At 44.6% G+C, this 16,705-nt stretch overlaps 1 protein-coding gene across 1 annotated transcript in view; it reads right to left on the bottom strand.

Moving 5' to 3' along the window:
- Positions 1 to 16,705, bottom strand: part of LOC119627093 (uncharacterized) — a 58,945-nt gene that overhangs the window by 29,630 nt on the left and 12,610 nt on the right. The window contains exons 4-10 of the mRNA XM_073006879.1: positions 13,026 to 13,202; positions 9,649 to 9,713; positions 9,086 to 9,113; positions 8,461 to 8,525; positions 7,899 to 7,926; positions 3,144 to 3,211; positions 2,044 to 2,065 (exon numbers count right to left, since the gene is read on the bottom strand). Coding sequence (XP_072862980.1) covers positions 2,044 to 2,065; positions 3,144 to 3,211; positions 7,899 to 7,926; positions 8,461 to 8,525; positions 9,086 to 9,113; positions 9,649 to 9,713; positions 13,026 to 13,035 — 286 coding nt within the window. The 5' untranslated portion in view covers positions 13,036 to 13,202. The remainder of the gene's footprint in view (positions 1 to 2,043; positions 2,066 to 3,143; positions 3,212 to 7,898; positions 7,927 to 8,460; positions 8,526 to 9,085; positions 9,114 to 9,648; positions 9,714 to 13,025; positions 13,203 to 16,705) is intronic.

Here is a 16,705-nt window from a genome sequence, read left to right as displayed (position 1 = left end):
CTCTCCCTGAGGAGATTCCTTAGGGATCAGGCTTCATTCAAACAGGATAAACTCACAGACCCTGCTGTAAGTATACCAGTGAAGCTGAGAGACATGACTCTGAACACTTTCTGCCACAAGGATAAGCTTCCCGGTTCAAATATACATTATCTACTGAAATGAGGAAAATGTATAACAATAGAAATGTACACATTCATGAAAAAAATGTCCATGAGTACAGGTGTGATTTTTCCGTTAAGTAGCTTACATAAAATTTTTTTATTTGATGCCTATTCAGACATACAAAATATTGGTATAAAAAAATCACAAATTTGGCCAGGTGTGGAGGCTCATGCCTATATTGCCAGCACTTTGGGAGGCCGAGGTGGGCAGATCACTAGGTCAGGAGATCGAGACAACCCTGGCCAATGTTATAAAACCGTGTCTCTAATAAAAACTTAAAAATTAGCTGGGCATGGTGCCTCGTGCCTATAGTCCCAGCTACTCAGCAGGCTAAGGCAAGAGAATCACTTGAACCTGGGGCCACAGGTTGCAGTGAGCGGACAGCATGTTGCTACACCCCAATGTGGTGACAGAGTGAGACTCTGTCTCAAAAAAATAATAATGAAAAATAAATCACAAATTTATGTCAGTCATGTTAAACCTAACTTATCAGCTATCAACATAAAGATTCTAGAAAGTAAAGAAGGTACAAATAAGTTGAAAGGCATCTCATATTCATGGATAGAACGACCAAACCTGACTAACACACAATACTACACAAATCATCTACAGACGCACAACAATTACTATCAAACTGGTAACAGCCATCTGTGCAGAAATGGAAAAGATAATCCTAAGACTTTAATGAATTTTTATGTGCCTCAAATAACCATGGTAACATTGAAAAAGAATAGTGTTGGAGGAAGCACATTCATGAGATTGAAATCTACAAAAAACAGAGAAATTCAGACAACATGCTTCTAGCATGGGGGCACCCATAAGTATCACAGATATAGAATAGAGAGCTCAGAATTAAATGCACACACAGAGTCAGCTGATCTTCAACAGAGGTGCCAAGAATACACAATGGGGAAAGGAAAGCCTCTTCCACAACTGATGGTAAAACTGCATATTCTCATTCAAATGAAGAAATGGAATGCTGACAATGTGCTCAAGGTTGTGCTTTCCCCTTCATTTCCAAGACACTGGAGCTTTTGCAATGAACCCAGAGTGATTTTTCATTCTGTCCTCTGTGCCTAGGGAGATGTCTATCAAGACATACCAGAGGTAAACAGCAAGGACAGACAAATGAATGTGCTGCCATGAAACCCAACAGTTCATAAGGTGAGAATTCATTTCTCCTATGCATCTGGGCAGACCGTGAAAGAATACTGTCTCCAGGATTAAGTAACTGCCTGTGACAGAACTGTGTCCCAAACCAAAAGTTCTGACATTTTGCAGTGGCTGGGGCAGAAAAGAGCAGTTGTTCTCAGAAAGTTCATCTTTAAATAATAGAGAAGAGGTGATCAAAAACACAGGATACTCAATAGTCCATAAACATAGTACTCCTCACCATGATGACATTAAACTCTGAAAAGAAAAAACTCTGCTTATATTTACTTTTTCATTTTCTCTTTCTACACCCTCCTCAGCCTCCTAAGCAACAGGTATAACCTAAAGTTCCTGGAAATGCTGTTTTATTAGATCCCACCTGATGTCTTGTTGCCTACCTGGAAAGGCATCCTCTTCCCTGCTGAGATTCTCCAGAATCCACTCTTTAGACCCACCAACATCAGGATAAGTCAGTGAGAGCTGCACTCACTTCTCCTACTCCAGGTGAAGACACACTGGCTCACAGAAAATCTCCTGGTTGGTCCTTGGGTTCACACACATTTCTACAGCCCCTCTGGTGATAGTTATACATTGCAAAATCATTTGCTCTCACCAAACCCCCAATATTAAGGTCTGGTGAGAGCAAATATAGAAACCCAGACTCAGGTTTCTATATATTAAAGCCAGGAAGTTTGTTTCTCAGAAAGTGAGTTAGTTGAAGGTACGTACCCTGGACATGTGATGGTAAAATCTGCAACAAGACAAAAGAAGATGCTATGAGGATCAGATCAATTCTGCTGTACCCCTTACACAGATCTGTTAGTCTGTTGATGACTTCAGAAAACTAGCTGTGAAACAATGGTTGAGTCAAAGGTCAAAGACCAAACATTCTAGCATAGAGGACACCTGTGGAAAAAACAAGAGCTTTTCCCACAGAATTTATGTTTGATTGATTTAGATTGGTAAATGTACAAGGCCTAATCCAAAGAGAAAAACTACCGTGGAGGAAAATGCTTCTGCATTACAGTTGATGATGGATGTTGCCCTTCAAAAACACCCTAGCATGTCATGTATTACATGAGAAGACACTCCCACTGAACTCCGTCCCAACAAGGACTATTGTGTATGTTGTACTTTATGTTCCTCATCATATGCTTATGTCAAAGTTAATTGAGAATGAAAGAAATCAGGTGAAGGAAATAAAGTATACAGTGGTCCATATTTAAAACAAAGTGCCTTGAACCTGTTTAGGTCAGCAAAGCACAGAAGAAATAGGATATGCCAGGCTCCGGCTTGGATGGGCAAGGCCTGCTTGTTGGGCCCCCCTCCTCCCCACTTAGTTCCCATCACTTGAACAAAGTTTAGTCAAAGTTGAAATTTTACTAGCCTGCAAAATAGCTCGCTTTGTCTGTTCTTATCAGTCTGCCCAGCTACTTAGGTCATAAGTCAAACACTTGAAGAACCCCTGAGCTGACTAGGATGGCAATGCATTGTGCGCTGCAACAAAATGCAGTAAGACAACCCTAAATAAAAAATACCTAAAGCTCCTAACCAACAATCAATATGCGACATCTGGGAAGATTATGACCCCATAGTACTCAGCCTACGAGGAACAAGGAGACAGTCCTGCACACTAGGGGATAAATTGCTTGTTGAAATTGTTCTGGGTGTGTCTGCCCATCTGACACCCAATCTTGCAAGGCCATCAAAATTCTCACTTTCTCTGTTCTGCAGGCCTCTGAGTTCATTCTTTGGGTGTGAATGGGTGAGTTTGTTTCTCACATCAGGAAACCAACATTTCCTTAGAAGACAAGGAAAGAAGGTCTTACCTGGGCATAATCATTGTCTTCCTCACTTGGTGATAGAGATTTTAAACTCAGGCTGTCCTCAGGGAAACCTAAAAGGACACAGAGTTAATGTCAGTGCCCTGGTGGTTGGAGACTGTGAGTCCCTCAGAGAGCTTTGCTGGATGCGGCATATGGAGTGTGGGACTGAAGATTCTGAGACTATCTCAGAGAAACAACTATGGTCAAGTAGTGAGCATGAGGGAGTCTCACCAGATACCTCACATCTTAGTCAGTGCCTGGACCTAATAAGACTCTTGCATTCCCAAGTCCCAGAAGATATTAACCAATCAAAAATCAAGGCTTCGATGTTTGCTGTGACATAGACAAGACAAACCGGTCTTCTGGAAAGTAACCATTAAACACCAGAGCAAGAAAAAAAAAAAAAAGGTTACAAACACAGCACACAAAGCCCACGGACACAAATTGTCTCACCTCTATCTTATTAAAATACAAAAGGAACAAATCAGACTTCTACACATATTTCCTTTGATTCTGACTTCCTCACCCTTTTCCTAGGTTCCAAAATAACAAGTGTCACCCAACTGCTCCCAGAGATCCTCCTAGAGTATCATTCTCCACCCGCAGGTCTGCCTCATTGCAGCTGCCCTCATGGACGGTGTCCATTGGCCAATCTTTAGAGACAAAAACTCCACAAGAAGTTATTCCAGAGAGCAACTCGCTGACCCTTCTACTCCAGGTGAGGCCACACTGGGTTACACGAGATCACTCTGCCCTTCCCTCAGTGTTGTCAGACTCTCCCTGGGCTCTGTGGCATCAGAGGTCTCTAGAAAGGCATTGCTCACACTTGTCAGCCTTCAAGTGAGAAACAGGAACTGAAGGAACCACGTTTCAACTTTTTCCTTCGACTGGCCCATTATAGGTCTCACCTCCAATCTCATAGCCCTGAGATTCCCACTTTGATGTGTACGCTTTGACTTAGGGGAGTCCAACAATCGGCCCCTCAGCCAGGCTCACAGCAGATGTGAAAGAGCATTCTGCGGGGATGGAAATCTCTCCGCTGCATGAACAGAAAGCTGCTGGGCCATTGCATGGTGGCTGTTGTGATGAGGTTCTGATTTTTTTTTTTTCAAGATGGAGTTTCACTCTTGCTGCCCAGGCCAGAGTAAAATGGCATGATCTTGGTTCACTGCCACCTCTGCCTCCTGGATTCAGGCAATTCTCCTGCCTCAGTCTCCTGAGTAGCTGGGATTACAAGCGTGCACCACCACACCTGGCTAATTTTTGCATTTTTAGTAGAAACGGGGTTTCACCATGTTGGCCAGGCTGGTCTCGAACTCCTAACCTCAGGTGATCCACCCTCCCTGGCCTCCCAAAGTGCTGAAATTACAGGTGTGAGCCACCACGCCTGGCCCTGAACTTTTAATTGTAAATATTTAAATGTATTTATGAGGAGGCACATGTATGTCTGAGAACATTAGACGGCACAGGAGATCCAGACATGAGGAAGACATGACTCCCCTCCCCTAGTGTTTTCTAGCGAAACAGTTTGCAGCTCTGCTCCTACCATACATTTATGGTTACTTTCTGGGCATCTACACAAGGGCCAGTCACTGTGTAGGCCTGGGGATATGACAACAATGAGGACAACATCCAGGTCCAGAAGGATTCCAGCAGGTGGTGCGCATGGACACGGGAAGAGCGTGGCCCTGCACACCCTGTCTAGACAGGATCAGAGGAGCAGGAGCCGAGGGGCAGGGGCACCTCACTGTCCTCAGGAGCTCAACCTCATCTCCAGGGACCCTGACTCAGAAGCTGGGGCAGGCTCCAGGGTTGGTGTAGGGCTCAACAGGCTGGACAGACTGAGAAGGGAACATTTCCACACGTGCGCTAGATCCCAGCCCAGGGCTGACCTAGAACTCATCCCAGGGATGGGTTCACTACAGTGCCCATGGGGCCTAACATGTTCTCCCCAGGACTGAACTCTGGGGTAAGGACTAATGAGGAAGACACAGTCACTGCCCTGGCAGGAAACACCTATAGCCAGGGTTCCTCTATCCACCCTGTGGGAAGATACAATGCAGATAGAGTTTGACACTGAAGATTCCAAACCTTCTATAAAATAAGTGGAAACTGATGTGTTCTGGATTCCACAGAAGAGTTGCAAGGATAAGCTGGACTCTGGAATCAGTCCTCATCCCTTTGCTGAGCTCCTGGTGCACTGGAACTCGTGTCCCTCCTCACCTCCCCTGCTACTCGGGAGTGCTGCAGCTACAGACCCAGTGCTAGGGGCTCTGTCCAGTTGAAACACATGTCAGCCAGGCATGGTGGCTCACGCGTGTAATCCCACCACTCTGGGAGGCTGAGGTGTGTGGGTCATCTGATGTCAGGAATTCGAGACCATCCTGGCCAACATGGAGAAACCTCGACTATACTACAAATATAAAAACTAGCTGGGTGTGGTGGTGCATGCCTCTAATTCCAGCTACTCAGCAGGCTGAGGCGGGAGAATCACCTGAACCTGGGAGGTGGAAGTTGCAAAGAGCTGAGATCGTGCCACTGCACTCCAGCCAGGGTGACAGACTCCATCTCAAAACAAACAAAACAAAACAAAACACACACATTTCTGGGCCAGACAACCCTTGGTCAACAGTGTCTCCTCAAGGACCATTCCTCAAGTGGCTTCCAGAAGAGGGGAAAAAGAAAAACTCATCTGTCCCAGCCCCAGGAAGATGAGGCCTGGGGCCTGTCTGTGTCTATCCTGACCCTGAAGTCCATCCCTGCTGACTTGTGTCCTGTCTGCTCCATGTCATAAAAGTGGGGACCTGATTCTTGTTCTGCCTCCTCACCAATTTCTGCTGGTGTCACTGTCATCATCGCACCAAGAGATGGAGAAGACAAGAGAAAGCAATGAAACTCCATTCTTCAGGCATTTAGGATGAAGTCCACACCATGCTTTCGGCAGACAGGAGGCCAGGTCCTGCTCACTCCTACTCAGAAGGGGTCTCAGAGATATGAGTACTAATCCTGTGATATTTCTCCTCTGCTCTTCCCTTTCTTTTTTCCTTTTTTCTTTTCTTTTTTTTTTTTTTTTTTTTTTTTTTTTTGAGATGGAGTCTCGCTCAGTCACCCAGGCTGGAGTACAGTGGGTCGATATCGGCTCATTTAAACTCATGACCTCAGGCGATCCACTGCCTCAGCCTCCCAAAGTGCTGGGATTACAGGCATGAGCCACCATGCCCAGCCATGGATTGGAGCATTTCTAAGGCCTGAGGTAGTCCTGTTATTAAATACAATGCAATATCTTCCTGATCCTTCCCTGCTTTGACCAAGTGCTGAGGAATGAGCCCGGCACTAACAGATGTTGACCTGCACTGTTCTACATGATCCCTTACACTTCTCAGCATCTGTGAGCTGACCAGAAGCCTGTGGGCTTTCTATGTGTATTTCACAGTAATGTCCATGCTGTGGTGAACGTTTGTGAACAAACGTCTGTTGTTCCCTGTACCTTTTGCTACCCAGGGTTATGTGACCACTGGAGCCCCATTTGATGATGGGCAAAGTTTGGCAGCTTATAGGCCACACAGTTCCAGGGGCACACACAGGTGCTGGAACTCCCTGGTGTGGGGTCCTGTCACCAAGCCTGAGTGATGACACAGGTGAGTCATACAGACCATCAACATTGGGACCCATTTCTGGGTTCACTTTTGCCTCCTCCATTCAGGAGGTCAGAATCTGGGTTCACTCCTTTCTGCACTCTCTCCAGCTAAGGAGTAGGGATATTAAACTGACCTTCAGGTACAGCTGGGGTGAGGGAGGAAAGAGGTCATTTATGTAAAGTGTATGGTGGTGCTGACGTTTCTCTTCCTTTTTATTAGAAGACATGACTCGGGAGGCTGAGGTGAGAGGACCGCATAGGCCAGGAATTCAAGAAAAGTGACACTTGTACTGTGCTGGGCATGTGGGGCCACATTTTTGGGGGAAAACACACATTTACAAACACACTCACACTCACTACACATGGATTCACCCCTAGCTACCTCCCAACCCTCCTGCACACAAACCCACACCATCTAAATGATATGGCTGTTTCCAGGGACTGTAGTGGATGATCACAGTTCTTCACTGAGCCATCTGTTTCTCACACTACACTCCAGGTCCTCACTCTTATCAGGAACCAGAAGCCAGGCAGGCTCTCCAGACAAAAACAGGCAAGAGAGTCCCCCGCGACCCATCACTTAGATTTGTCATCAGCAAGGGAGTGGTCTTAGACTATGAATGGTGTTAGAGAGGAGAACAACACACACTAGGGTCTGTCGGGATGGGGAAAGGAGAGCATCTGCATACACAGATAATACATGCAGGGCTTAATACCTAGTTGACAGGTGCAGCAAACCACCATGGCACACTTTTACCTGTGTAACAAACCTGTACATCCTGCACATGTATCTCAGAACTTAAAAAAAAAAAAAAGAACCAAAAAAAAAGAAGAAGAAGAAATAGCCACAGTAGGCAAATCTACTGCAGTAGAAAGTAGATGAGTGGCTTCCTACGGCCAGAGGTATAGGGAGGTTGGGGAAAAGAGAGGAGTAACTACTAAGGGATATGAGGTTTATTTGAGGGGGAATGAAAAGGTTCTAAAATGAGATTGTAACAATGGTTGCACAACCCTGGAAATATAGTAAAAACACTGAATCACCCACTTGAAATGAGTGAATTGTTTTGCATGTTAACTATGTCTCAATAAAGCTTTTTTTAATAATAAAAAATAATACTTACAGTAGGAATTTTGGGCTGTATAGTTCATCTGCAATAGGAGAAAGAAAATGCCATAAGGAGCCGATCATGCTGGGTCCCATTTGCACAGGTCTTTTATTCACTTGGTGACATTAGAAAACCACATGTCAAACAGTAATCAAGTCACTGGCCCCCAGGTAAAGCATAGAAAATGCTTGTGGAAAAGGCAATGGGTTTTCATGGAATATTTGCAAGTCCAAGTTGGCTGGCAAATACAAAATTATTTTGCAAGAAGAAAAAGTTGCTACTAAGAAATAAGCTCACTACCAGACAGTTTGTAGGTGATGCTGTCATTTTTCACTGTCATCGTCAATCAGGCCTCAGTTGGTCATAAACTCAAATGGCTGGTCGCTAGAGCCCACAACCAACTGAGGCTTGATTGACAATGGCAATCAAAGATGTATTCGCTTGATATTGCCCCCAAGAAAATTGTCTTAGTCATCTGTTATGTACATGGTCAGATTTTTATATCTTCATTTCATTAATAAGGGAAGAAGCCTCAGAAAAAGAACATTTCTCTTCCAGATGAAGGAATGCATCTTACCATGTCAGGTAACATCTTATTTTCCAGAATATCAAGGTCACACTCCTCCAGGTCTGGAACACAAACTAGGAGAACATACGAGTGACAGTCAGTGCTGAGGAATCCCACAAGGAGCCTTGGGGGATGTGAACCGGGGCTGGAGTGTATGGAGGTGGGTGGTTGACAAGCATGGACTGAGCTGCTGCTGGACCATTCTTCTTGGCGTGGAAGGAAGGCAAAGGGGAGAAACAGAAAGAAACGAAAGAGCCTTGGCTTTGTAGCTAGGGCAACCTAACCAATGTGAAATATTAACATTAAGAGCCACTTAACACAGAAAGGCACTGTATGATTCAGTGAGAGCAAATCTACAGAGATAGAAAGTAGATGAGTGGCTGCCCAGGAACAGAGGTGTAGGGGTTGGGAAGAGAGAGGACTGACTACTAACGGATATGGGGTTTCTTTGAGGGGGAATGAGAAGGTTCTAAAATGAGATTGTAACAATGGTTGCACAACCCTGCAAATACAGTAAAAACACTGAGTCTCTCAAAACAAAACAATACTGAATCACCCACTTTAAATGGGTGAATTGTTTTGCATATCAACTATGTCTCAATAAAGCTTTTTTTAATAATAAAAAAATACGTACGGTTGGAATTTTCGGCTGTATAGTTCATCTGCAATATGAGAAAAGAAAACGCCATAAGGATCCAATCATGCTGGGTCCCGTTTGCACAGGTCTTTTATTCACTTGGTGACATTAGAAAACCACATGTCAAACAGTAATCAAGTCACTGGCCCCCAGGTAAAGCATAGAAAATGCTTGTGGAAAAGGCAATGGGTTTTCATGGAATATTTGCAAGTCCAAGTTGGCTGGCAAATACAAAATTATTTTGCAAGAAGAAAAAGTTGCTACTAAGAAATAAGCTCACTACCAGACAGTTTGTAGGTGATGCTGTCGTTTTTCACTGTCATCGTCAATCAGGCCTCAGTTGGTCATAAACTCAAATGGCTGGTCGCTAGAGCCCACAACCAACTGAGGCTTGATTGACAATGGCAATCAAAGATGTATTCGCTTGATATTCCCCCCAAGAAAATTGTCTTAGTCATCTGTTATGTACATGGTCAGATTTTTATATCTTCATTTCATTAATAAGGGAAGAAGCCTCAGAAAAAGAACATTTCTCTTCCAGATGAAGGAATGCATCTTACCATGTCAGGTAACATCTTATTTTCCAGAATATCAAGGTCACACTCCTCCAGGTCTGGAACACAAACTAGGAGAACATACGAGTGACAGTCAGTGCTGAGGAATCCCACAAGGAGCCTTGGGGGATGTGAACCGGGGCTGGAGTGTATGGAGGTGGGTGGTTGACAAGCATGGACTGAGCTGCTGCTGGACCATTCTTCTTGGCGTGGAAGGAAGGCAAAGGGGAGAAACAGAAAGAAACGAAAGAGCCTGGCTTTCTAGCTAGGGCAGCCTAACCAATGTGAAATATTCGTGTTAAAAAAAATGGTTACTACAGAAAGTCACTGTATGGTTCAGTGAGACTGTGTCATCACACCTCCTGCCCATTTGAAGGTCCAGGCCAATCCCCTCATTTTTCAAAATGTTACAAGACCATTTAATTCTCTGGATTTACATATCCTGCTACTACATTTATCATCTATCCTGTTTTACTTTTTAAATGGGGTGAAACATACATATTATTTTAGTTATTTAGTGTACGTTTCAGTGAAATTGAATTCAGTGAGCTACATTCATGATGCGGTGTCAATAATGAGAAAATCTAGATTCATAATCTAAACTTAAAAAACAATGATTGAGGCCGGGCGCGGTGGCTCAAGCCTGTAATCCCAAGCACTTTGGGAGGCCGAGACGGGTGGATCACAAGGTCAAGAGATCGAGACCATCCTGGCTAACACGGTGAAACCCCGTCTCTACTAAAAAATACAAAAAACTAGCCGGGCAAGGTGGCGGGCGCCTGTAGTCCCAGCTACTCGGGAGGCTGAGGCAGGAGAATGGCGTAAACCCGGGAGGTGGAGCTTGCAGTGAACTGAGATCCCGGCCACTGCACTCCAACCTGGGCAGCAGAGCGAGACTCCGTCTCAAAAAAAAAAAAAAAAAAAACAATGATTGCAGAAATCAATGGAATAGAAAACAGGAAATCATCTGAGGAAAAAAGCCAGTTCTTTGGAAACATCAGTAACATTGATAAACCTCTACCTTGGCTACCCATAGATGAAAGAAAGATGTTACAATGTACTAATAGTATCAATTGAAGAGGAGTTAAATCAAACAATAATAAAGGAATATTCTGAACACATCTATGCCCACGATTTGATCCATTAGATGAAATGAGCTAACTCCTTTTTATCTATTTTAGAAGACCAAAAGTCTTCTGGGGAAAAATAGATCATTCGAATAGGCCTATATTTATTTTAAAAATGGAATCAATAATTAATAATCTTTTGAAAAAAGGAAAAACCAAAAAAGTATATTCATATGGTTTCACTGGAAAAAAAAAATTCTACCAAAATTCTTCTTCTTTTTTTTTTTTTTTTACAACACAGTCTTGCTCTGTCACCAAGCTGGAGTGCAGTGGTGTGATCTTGGTTCACTGCAACCTCTGAGTCCCTGGTTCAAGCAATTCTCCTGCCTCAGCCTCCCAAGTAGCTGGGATTACACGCCCTGCTAGTTTTTGCATTTTTAGTAGAGCCGGGGTCTCACCATGTTGGCCAGAATGGTCTTGATCTCCTGACCTCGTGATCTCCCTGCCTCAGCTTCCCAAAGTGCTGGGATTACAGGCATGAGCCACCGTGCCCAGCCCCAAAATTCTTACAAAGAAAAACCTGGTCTTATCATATAAGCAAGTAATCACAATCCTAAGTATTCCTTTAGTTACATTTTAAAAATTATGTTTCCACACTTTTACACTGTTGGTGGGACTGTAAACTAGTTCAACCATTGTGGAAAACAGTGTGGCGATTCCTCAAGGATCTAGAACTAGAAATACCATTTGACCCAGCCATCTCATTACTGGGTATATACCCAAAGGATTACAAATCATGCTGCTATAAAGACACATGCACACGTATGTTTATTGCAGCACTATTCACAATAGCAAAGACTTGGAATCAACCCAAATGTCCATCACTGACAGACTAGATTAAGAAAATGTAGCACATATACACCATGGAATACTATGCAGCCATAAAAAAGGATGAATGTGTGTCCTTTGTAGGAACACGGATGAAGCTGGAAACCATCATTCTCAGCAAACTATCACAAGAACAGAAAACCAAACACCGCATGTTCTCACTCATAGGTGGGAATTGAACAATGAGATCACTTGGACACAGGAAGGGGAACATCACACACTGGGGCCTATTGTGGGGAGTGGACAAGGTGGAGGGATAGCATTAGGAGATATACCTAATGTAAATGATGAGTTAATGGGTACAGCACACCAACATGGCACATGTAAACATATGTAACAAACCTGCACATGTTGTGCACATGTACCCTAGAACTTAAAGTATAACAATAAAAATAAATAAATAAAAATTATGTTTCCAAACAAGACACAGCAAGGTTTTTAATAGCTATATTCATAATTGCCCAAACTGAAGGCAAATATCTAAACATTTGAGGTGTCCTTTACTATTAAAAGTGAACTGAGCCTGGGCAACATGGTGAAACCCCATCTCGACAAAAAAAAAAAATAGAAAAATTAGCTTGACATGATGCCTTAGTGCCAGTTACTTGGGAGCCTGAGGTGGGGGGAACACCTGAACCTGAGGAGGTCAGGGTTGCAGTGAGCTGTGATTGCACCAATGCACTCTTGGATGACAAAGTGAGGCCTTGTCTCAAAAAAAATAAAACAATAATTTTGAATTTTGAATTTAAGAAATCTCTGGCCAGGCGTGGTGGCTCACGCGTGTAATCCCAGCACTTTGGATGGCCAAGGCAAGTGGATCACGAGGTCTGGAGATAGAGACCATCCTGGCTAACATGGTGAAACCCGCCGGTACTAAAAATACAAAAAATTAGGCAGGTGAGGTGACACGCACCTGTAGTCCTAGCTACTCAGGAGGCTGAGGCAGGAGAATCGCTTGAACCCAGGAGGCAGAGGTGGCAGTGAGCCAAGATCACGTCACTGCACTCCAGCCTGGGCAACAGAGTGAGACTCCATCTAAAACAAACAAATTCAAATATTTGGGACTGAATTATCCCAATTATTAGCTACCTAAAGGGATGGGAGAAAAGAAACAATCTGGCCCTTACCTGTTCCTTCATTTAGGTACGAAACCAGCTGGATAAGCAAGGCTGGAGAATGGGATGGGGACTCCAAAACTGGGGTATTTGAATTTTCATTGAGAAAAGGAAGAGACTAGATCAAAAAAGCCTCAGTATCTAAGACAAGAGGCAGAGCCAACCTTTGTTCCCCATGCCCAGACCTGGGAAAGGTGGCTATGGGCAGGAGGGAGCTGGCAGCTGAGGATGTCTCTGGGGATGAGGGTATGGGAAGGGGGTGAGGGTGGCCAGAGGTGTGCCAGAGAGTAAATGGAACCCATGGCTTTTTTACCTGTGGGCATCTTTTGGTTGCTGATGTGCTGCAGGTCGTGGCCCTCCGTGGCTCCCACATCCAGCTTGCCAGGCTCTACAGTAGTGGATTCTGATTTTGTAGCAGCCACAGCCTCATAAAAATCAAATTCATAAGGGGATGCTGCCTTTGCCCTGTGCCAGCCACAGGTGGAACTGACTTTGGGGCACACACAACAGGTCAATATATTCCCCATGGGATATCTACAGCCTCTCCACTCGTGCCTGAGCCTTTGATGAAACTGAAACGGTGCTGCCCGAGCAGCCACACTACTGAGGCTGGCACAGCACTTGTAGAAGCAGCTTGACTCTAGGCAGATCTGGGGCCTCAGCCCTTAATTTGCCACTACCTCCCCAACTTAGTTTGGGTCTATGAGGTCGGGGATCTGCTGTTTTACTTCAAAAAGAAACACACGACAAGCACCGGGAGGCACAAAAACTGCTGGGACACAGCACAGTCGGAGCTCCTCCTCCTCCTCCTCCTAGCTACCGACTGAGGGCTGCTGGCCCTGGCTGATGCCTATAACCCACAAAGCTTCCTATGTCACCTGGTTACCAGGAAACAGCCAGGCCAGGCTAGTGACTCACAATGTCCAGCCCCACAGCCCCACCCAAGGCCTCACAATGCCCATCCCTGCTGCTGCCCACCTTGTGGCCACCCTGCCCCTCTGTGCTGACTGCACTACTCAGGCTTTTATTCACCCTGGGCTGCCTGAGCTTTCCAGTCCTGAGAAAAGTGCAGGGGGGTTGTTATTAGAAGTTACACTTGGCAAAAAACTCAATGTAAAACCCTGGTACAGCCAGGCACAGTGGCTCACGCCTGTAATCCTAGTACTTTGGGAGGCTGTGGGGGGTGGTGGACTCACCGAGGTCAGGAGTTCGAGAACAGCCTGGCCAACATGGTGAAACCCCATCTCTACTAAAAATACAAAACATTAGCTCTATGTGGAACCCCATCTCTACTAAAAATACAAAATGTTAGCTCTGCATGGTGGCGGGCATCTGTACTCCCAGCTACTCGGGAAGCTGAGGCAGGAGAATTGCTTGAATCCAGGAAGTGGAGGTTGCACAGTGAGCCAAGATCACGCCCTTGCACTCCAGCCTGGGTGGCAAGGGTGAAACTGTCTTGAAAAGAAAAGAAAAGAAAAGAAAAGAAAAGAAAGAAAGGGAGAGAGGAAGGAAGGGAGGAAGGGAGGAAGGGAGGAAGGGAGGAAGGGAGGAAGGGAGGAAGGAAGGAAGCCCCAGTTACTAAAGTCAGTTCCACCAGCATTTCTGTTTTTCAGAGTCTGACAGCTTTCATTTGCTCACCAAATGTAGTTATATGCAAATTGTTGAATGCTTTTCTAACTAAATGCTTCTCTCCTGTCCTACAAGTGTTAGTTCTTGTCTGCAACTTGATCATAGCTACCCCCAGGGCCCTGGTCCCACTCTCAATAGAGAGTCATGGCTGTGTATCCTGAATGAAAGCCTGGGACACATCACACTTTCCCCTCCTGGTCTATAAAATAGGGACGGAACACATCCTTCCCAGTTCTGTAATGCTAGGACCTACCAACTCCCTTTTCTCCCTCTGTTTCTTCTTTCCATGGCAGGGGTATTCAGATATTTCTTTTATTTACTTATTTATTTATTCTTTCAGATGGAGTGTCACTCTGTTGACCAGGTTTGAGTGCAGTGGAACGATCTCGGCTCACTGCAACCTCCACCTCCCAGGTTCAAGCGATTCTCCAGCCTCAGCCTCCCGAGTAGCTGGGACTACAGGCACACACCACCACATCTGGCTAATATTTGTATTTTTAGTAGAGATGAGGGTTTCACCATGTTGGTCAGGCTGGTCTTGAACTCCTTACCTGAGGTGATCCGTCCGCCTCGGCCTCCCAAAGTGCTGGGATTACAGGCGTGAGCCATCACACCTGGCCTCAGATATTTCTTTCACTAACAAATCATAAAGCCTTATCTTCTTATACAAAATTGAGAACCCCACAGTGGGGTACCATTATCCTCATTGGATAAGGATGAACAGTCAACATCTGGCAAGCATTATGTGCCTGACAGTGTTGCAACTGTGGCATACTCATTTAACCCTCAGAAACAGTCCCATTGTACACATTTTACAGCGTAAATCTAGATGGAAAAATCAAGTAACTTCCCCAAGGTCCCACAACTGCTCAATGTGGGGCCAAAATGTAATCCTGGAGAATCTTGATCCCCACAAGATGATCGCGATTATCAGAAGGTAAAGGTAGAAGTCAAGCATGGAGGGGGAGTGACATTGTAGATTAGTATATTTTAAGAAAAACGGCCAGGCACAGTGGCTCACAGCTGTAATCTTAGCACATTGGGAGGCCCAGGCAGGTGGGTCACCTGAGGTCAGGAGTTTGAGACCAGCCAGGGCAAACTGGCAAAACTCCATCTCTACTAAAAATACAAAATTAGCTGGGCATGGTGGCACATGCCTGTAATCCCAGCTACTCAGGAGGCTGAGGCAGGAGAATCACTTGAACCCAGGAGGCAGAGGTTGCAGTGAGCTCAGCTCACATCACTGCACTCCAGCCTGGGCAACAGAGTGAGACTCCATCTCAAAAACAAAACAAAACAAAACAAAACACAATGTTTTTTATGTGGATTTTAAAATTCCTCCCCTTCATTCAACATTAAGTCCCTTCTAAGGGTAAGGCACTGCATGGGCCTGAAACAGTCCCAGCACTCAGTGACTTCAGGCAGATGAGCAAACAAAGGCTTAGAGAGTTCAGTTGTCTAAGGCCACATCTGGCACCCCATGTTGGATACCCACCCCCGATAATTTAACGTGGGTCCTTTTCTATTTTCTGTAAGTGTCAGCCAGTCTGAAAAATAAAGAAAGAGTACAAAAGAGAGAAATTTTAAAGCTAGGTGTCGGGAGGAGACATCACAAGTCGGCAGGTTCTGTGATGACTCCCAAGTTGCAAAACCAGCAAGTTTTTTCTTAGTGATTTTCAAACGGGGAGGGAGTGTATGAGTAGGGTGTGGGTCACAAGATCACAGGCTTCACAAGGTAATAAAATATTACAAGGCAAATGGAGGTAGAGCGAGATCACAGGATGGGGGGCGGGAACTAAAATTGCTAATGAAGTTTCGGGCAGGCATTCTCATTGATAACATCTTATCAGGAAACAAAGGGTTTGAGAGCAGACAACCTGTCTGACCAATATTTGTTAGGTGGGAATTTCCTCGTCCTAATAGGCCTAGAAGTGCATTCTTTCTCAGGAATGTTCGTTACTGAGAAAAAGAATTCAGCGATATTTCTCCCATTTGTTTTTGAAAGAAGAGAAATATGGCTCTGTTCCACCTGGCTCTCAGGCAGCCGGACCTAATGGTTATATCCCTTGTTCCCTGAACATCGTTGTTGTCCTGTTCTTTTTTCAAGGTGCCCAGATTTCATATTGTTTAAACAATTTGTGCGGTTAACGCAATCATCACAGGATCCTGAGGCGACATACATCCTCCGATTATGAAGATGACAGGATTAAGAGATTAAAGACAGGCATAGGAAATCACAAGAGTATTGACTGGGGAAGTGATAAACGTCCATGAAATCTTCACAATTTATGTTCAGAGATAGCAGGAAAGACAGGCATAAGAAATTATAAAAGTATTAACTTGGGGAACTAATAAATGTCCATG

The sequence above is a fragment of the Chlorocebus sabaeus genome, chromosome 19, assembly GCF_047675955.1.
Source record: "Chlorocebus sabaeus isolate Y175 chromosome 19, mChlSab1.0.hap1, whole genome shotgun sequence".
NCBI classification, from domain to species: Eukaryota; Metazoa; Chordata; class Mammalia; order Primates; family Cercopithecidae; genus Chlorocebus; species Chlorocebus sabaeus.
Note: the sequence above shows the minus strand (reverse complement) of the source record. Positions and strands in the feature narration are given on the sequence as shown.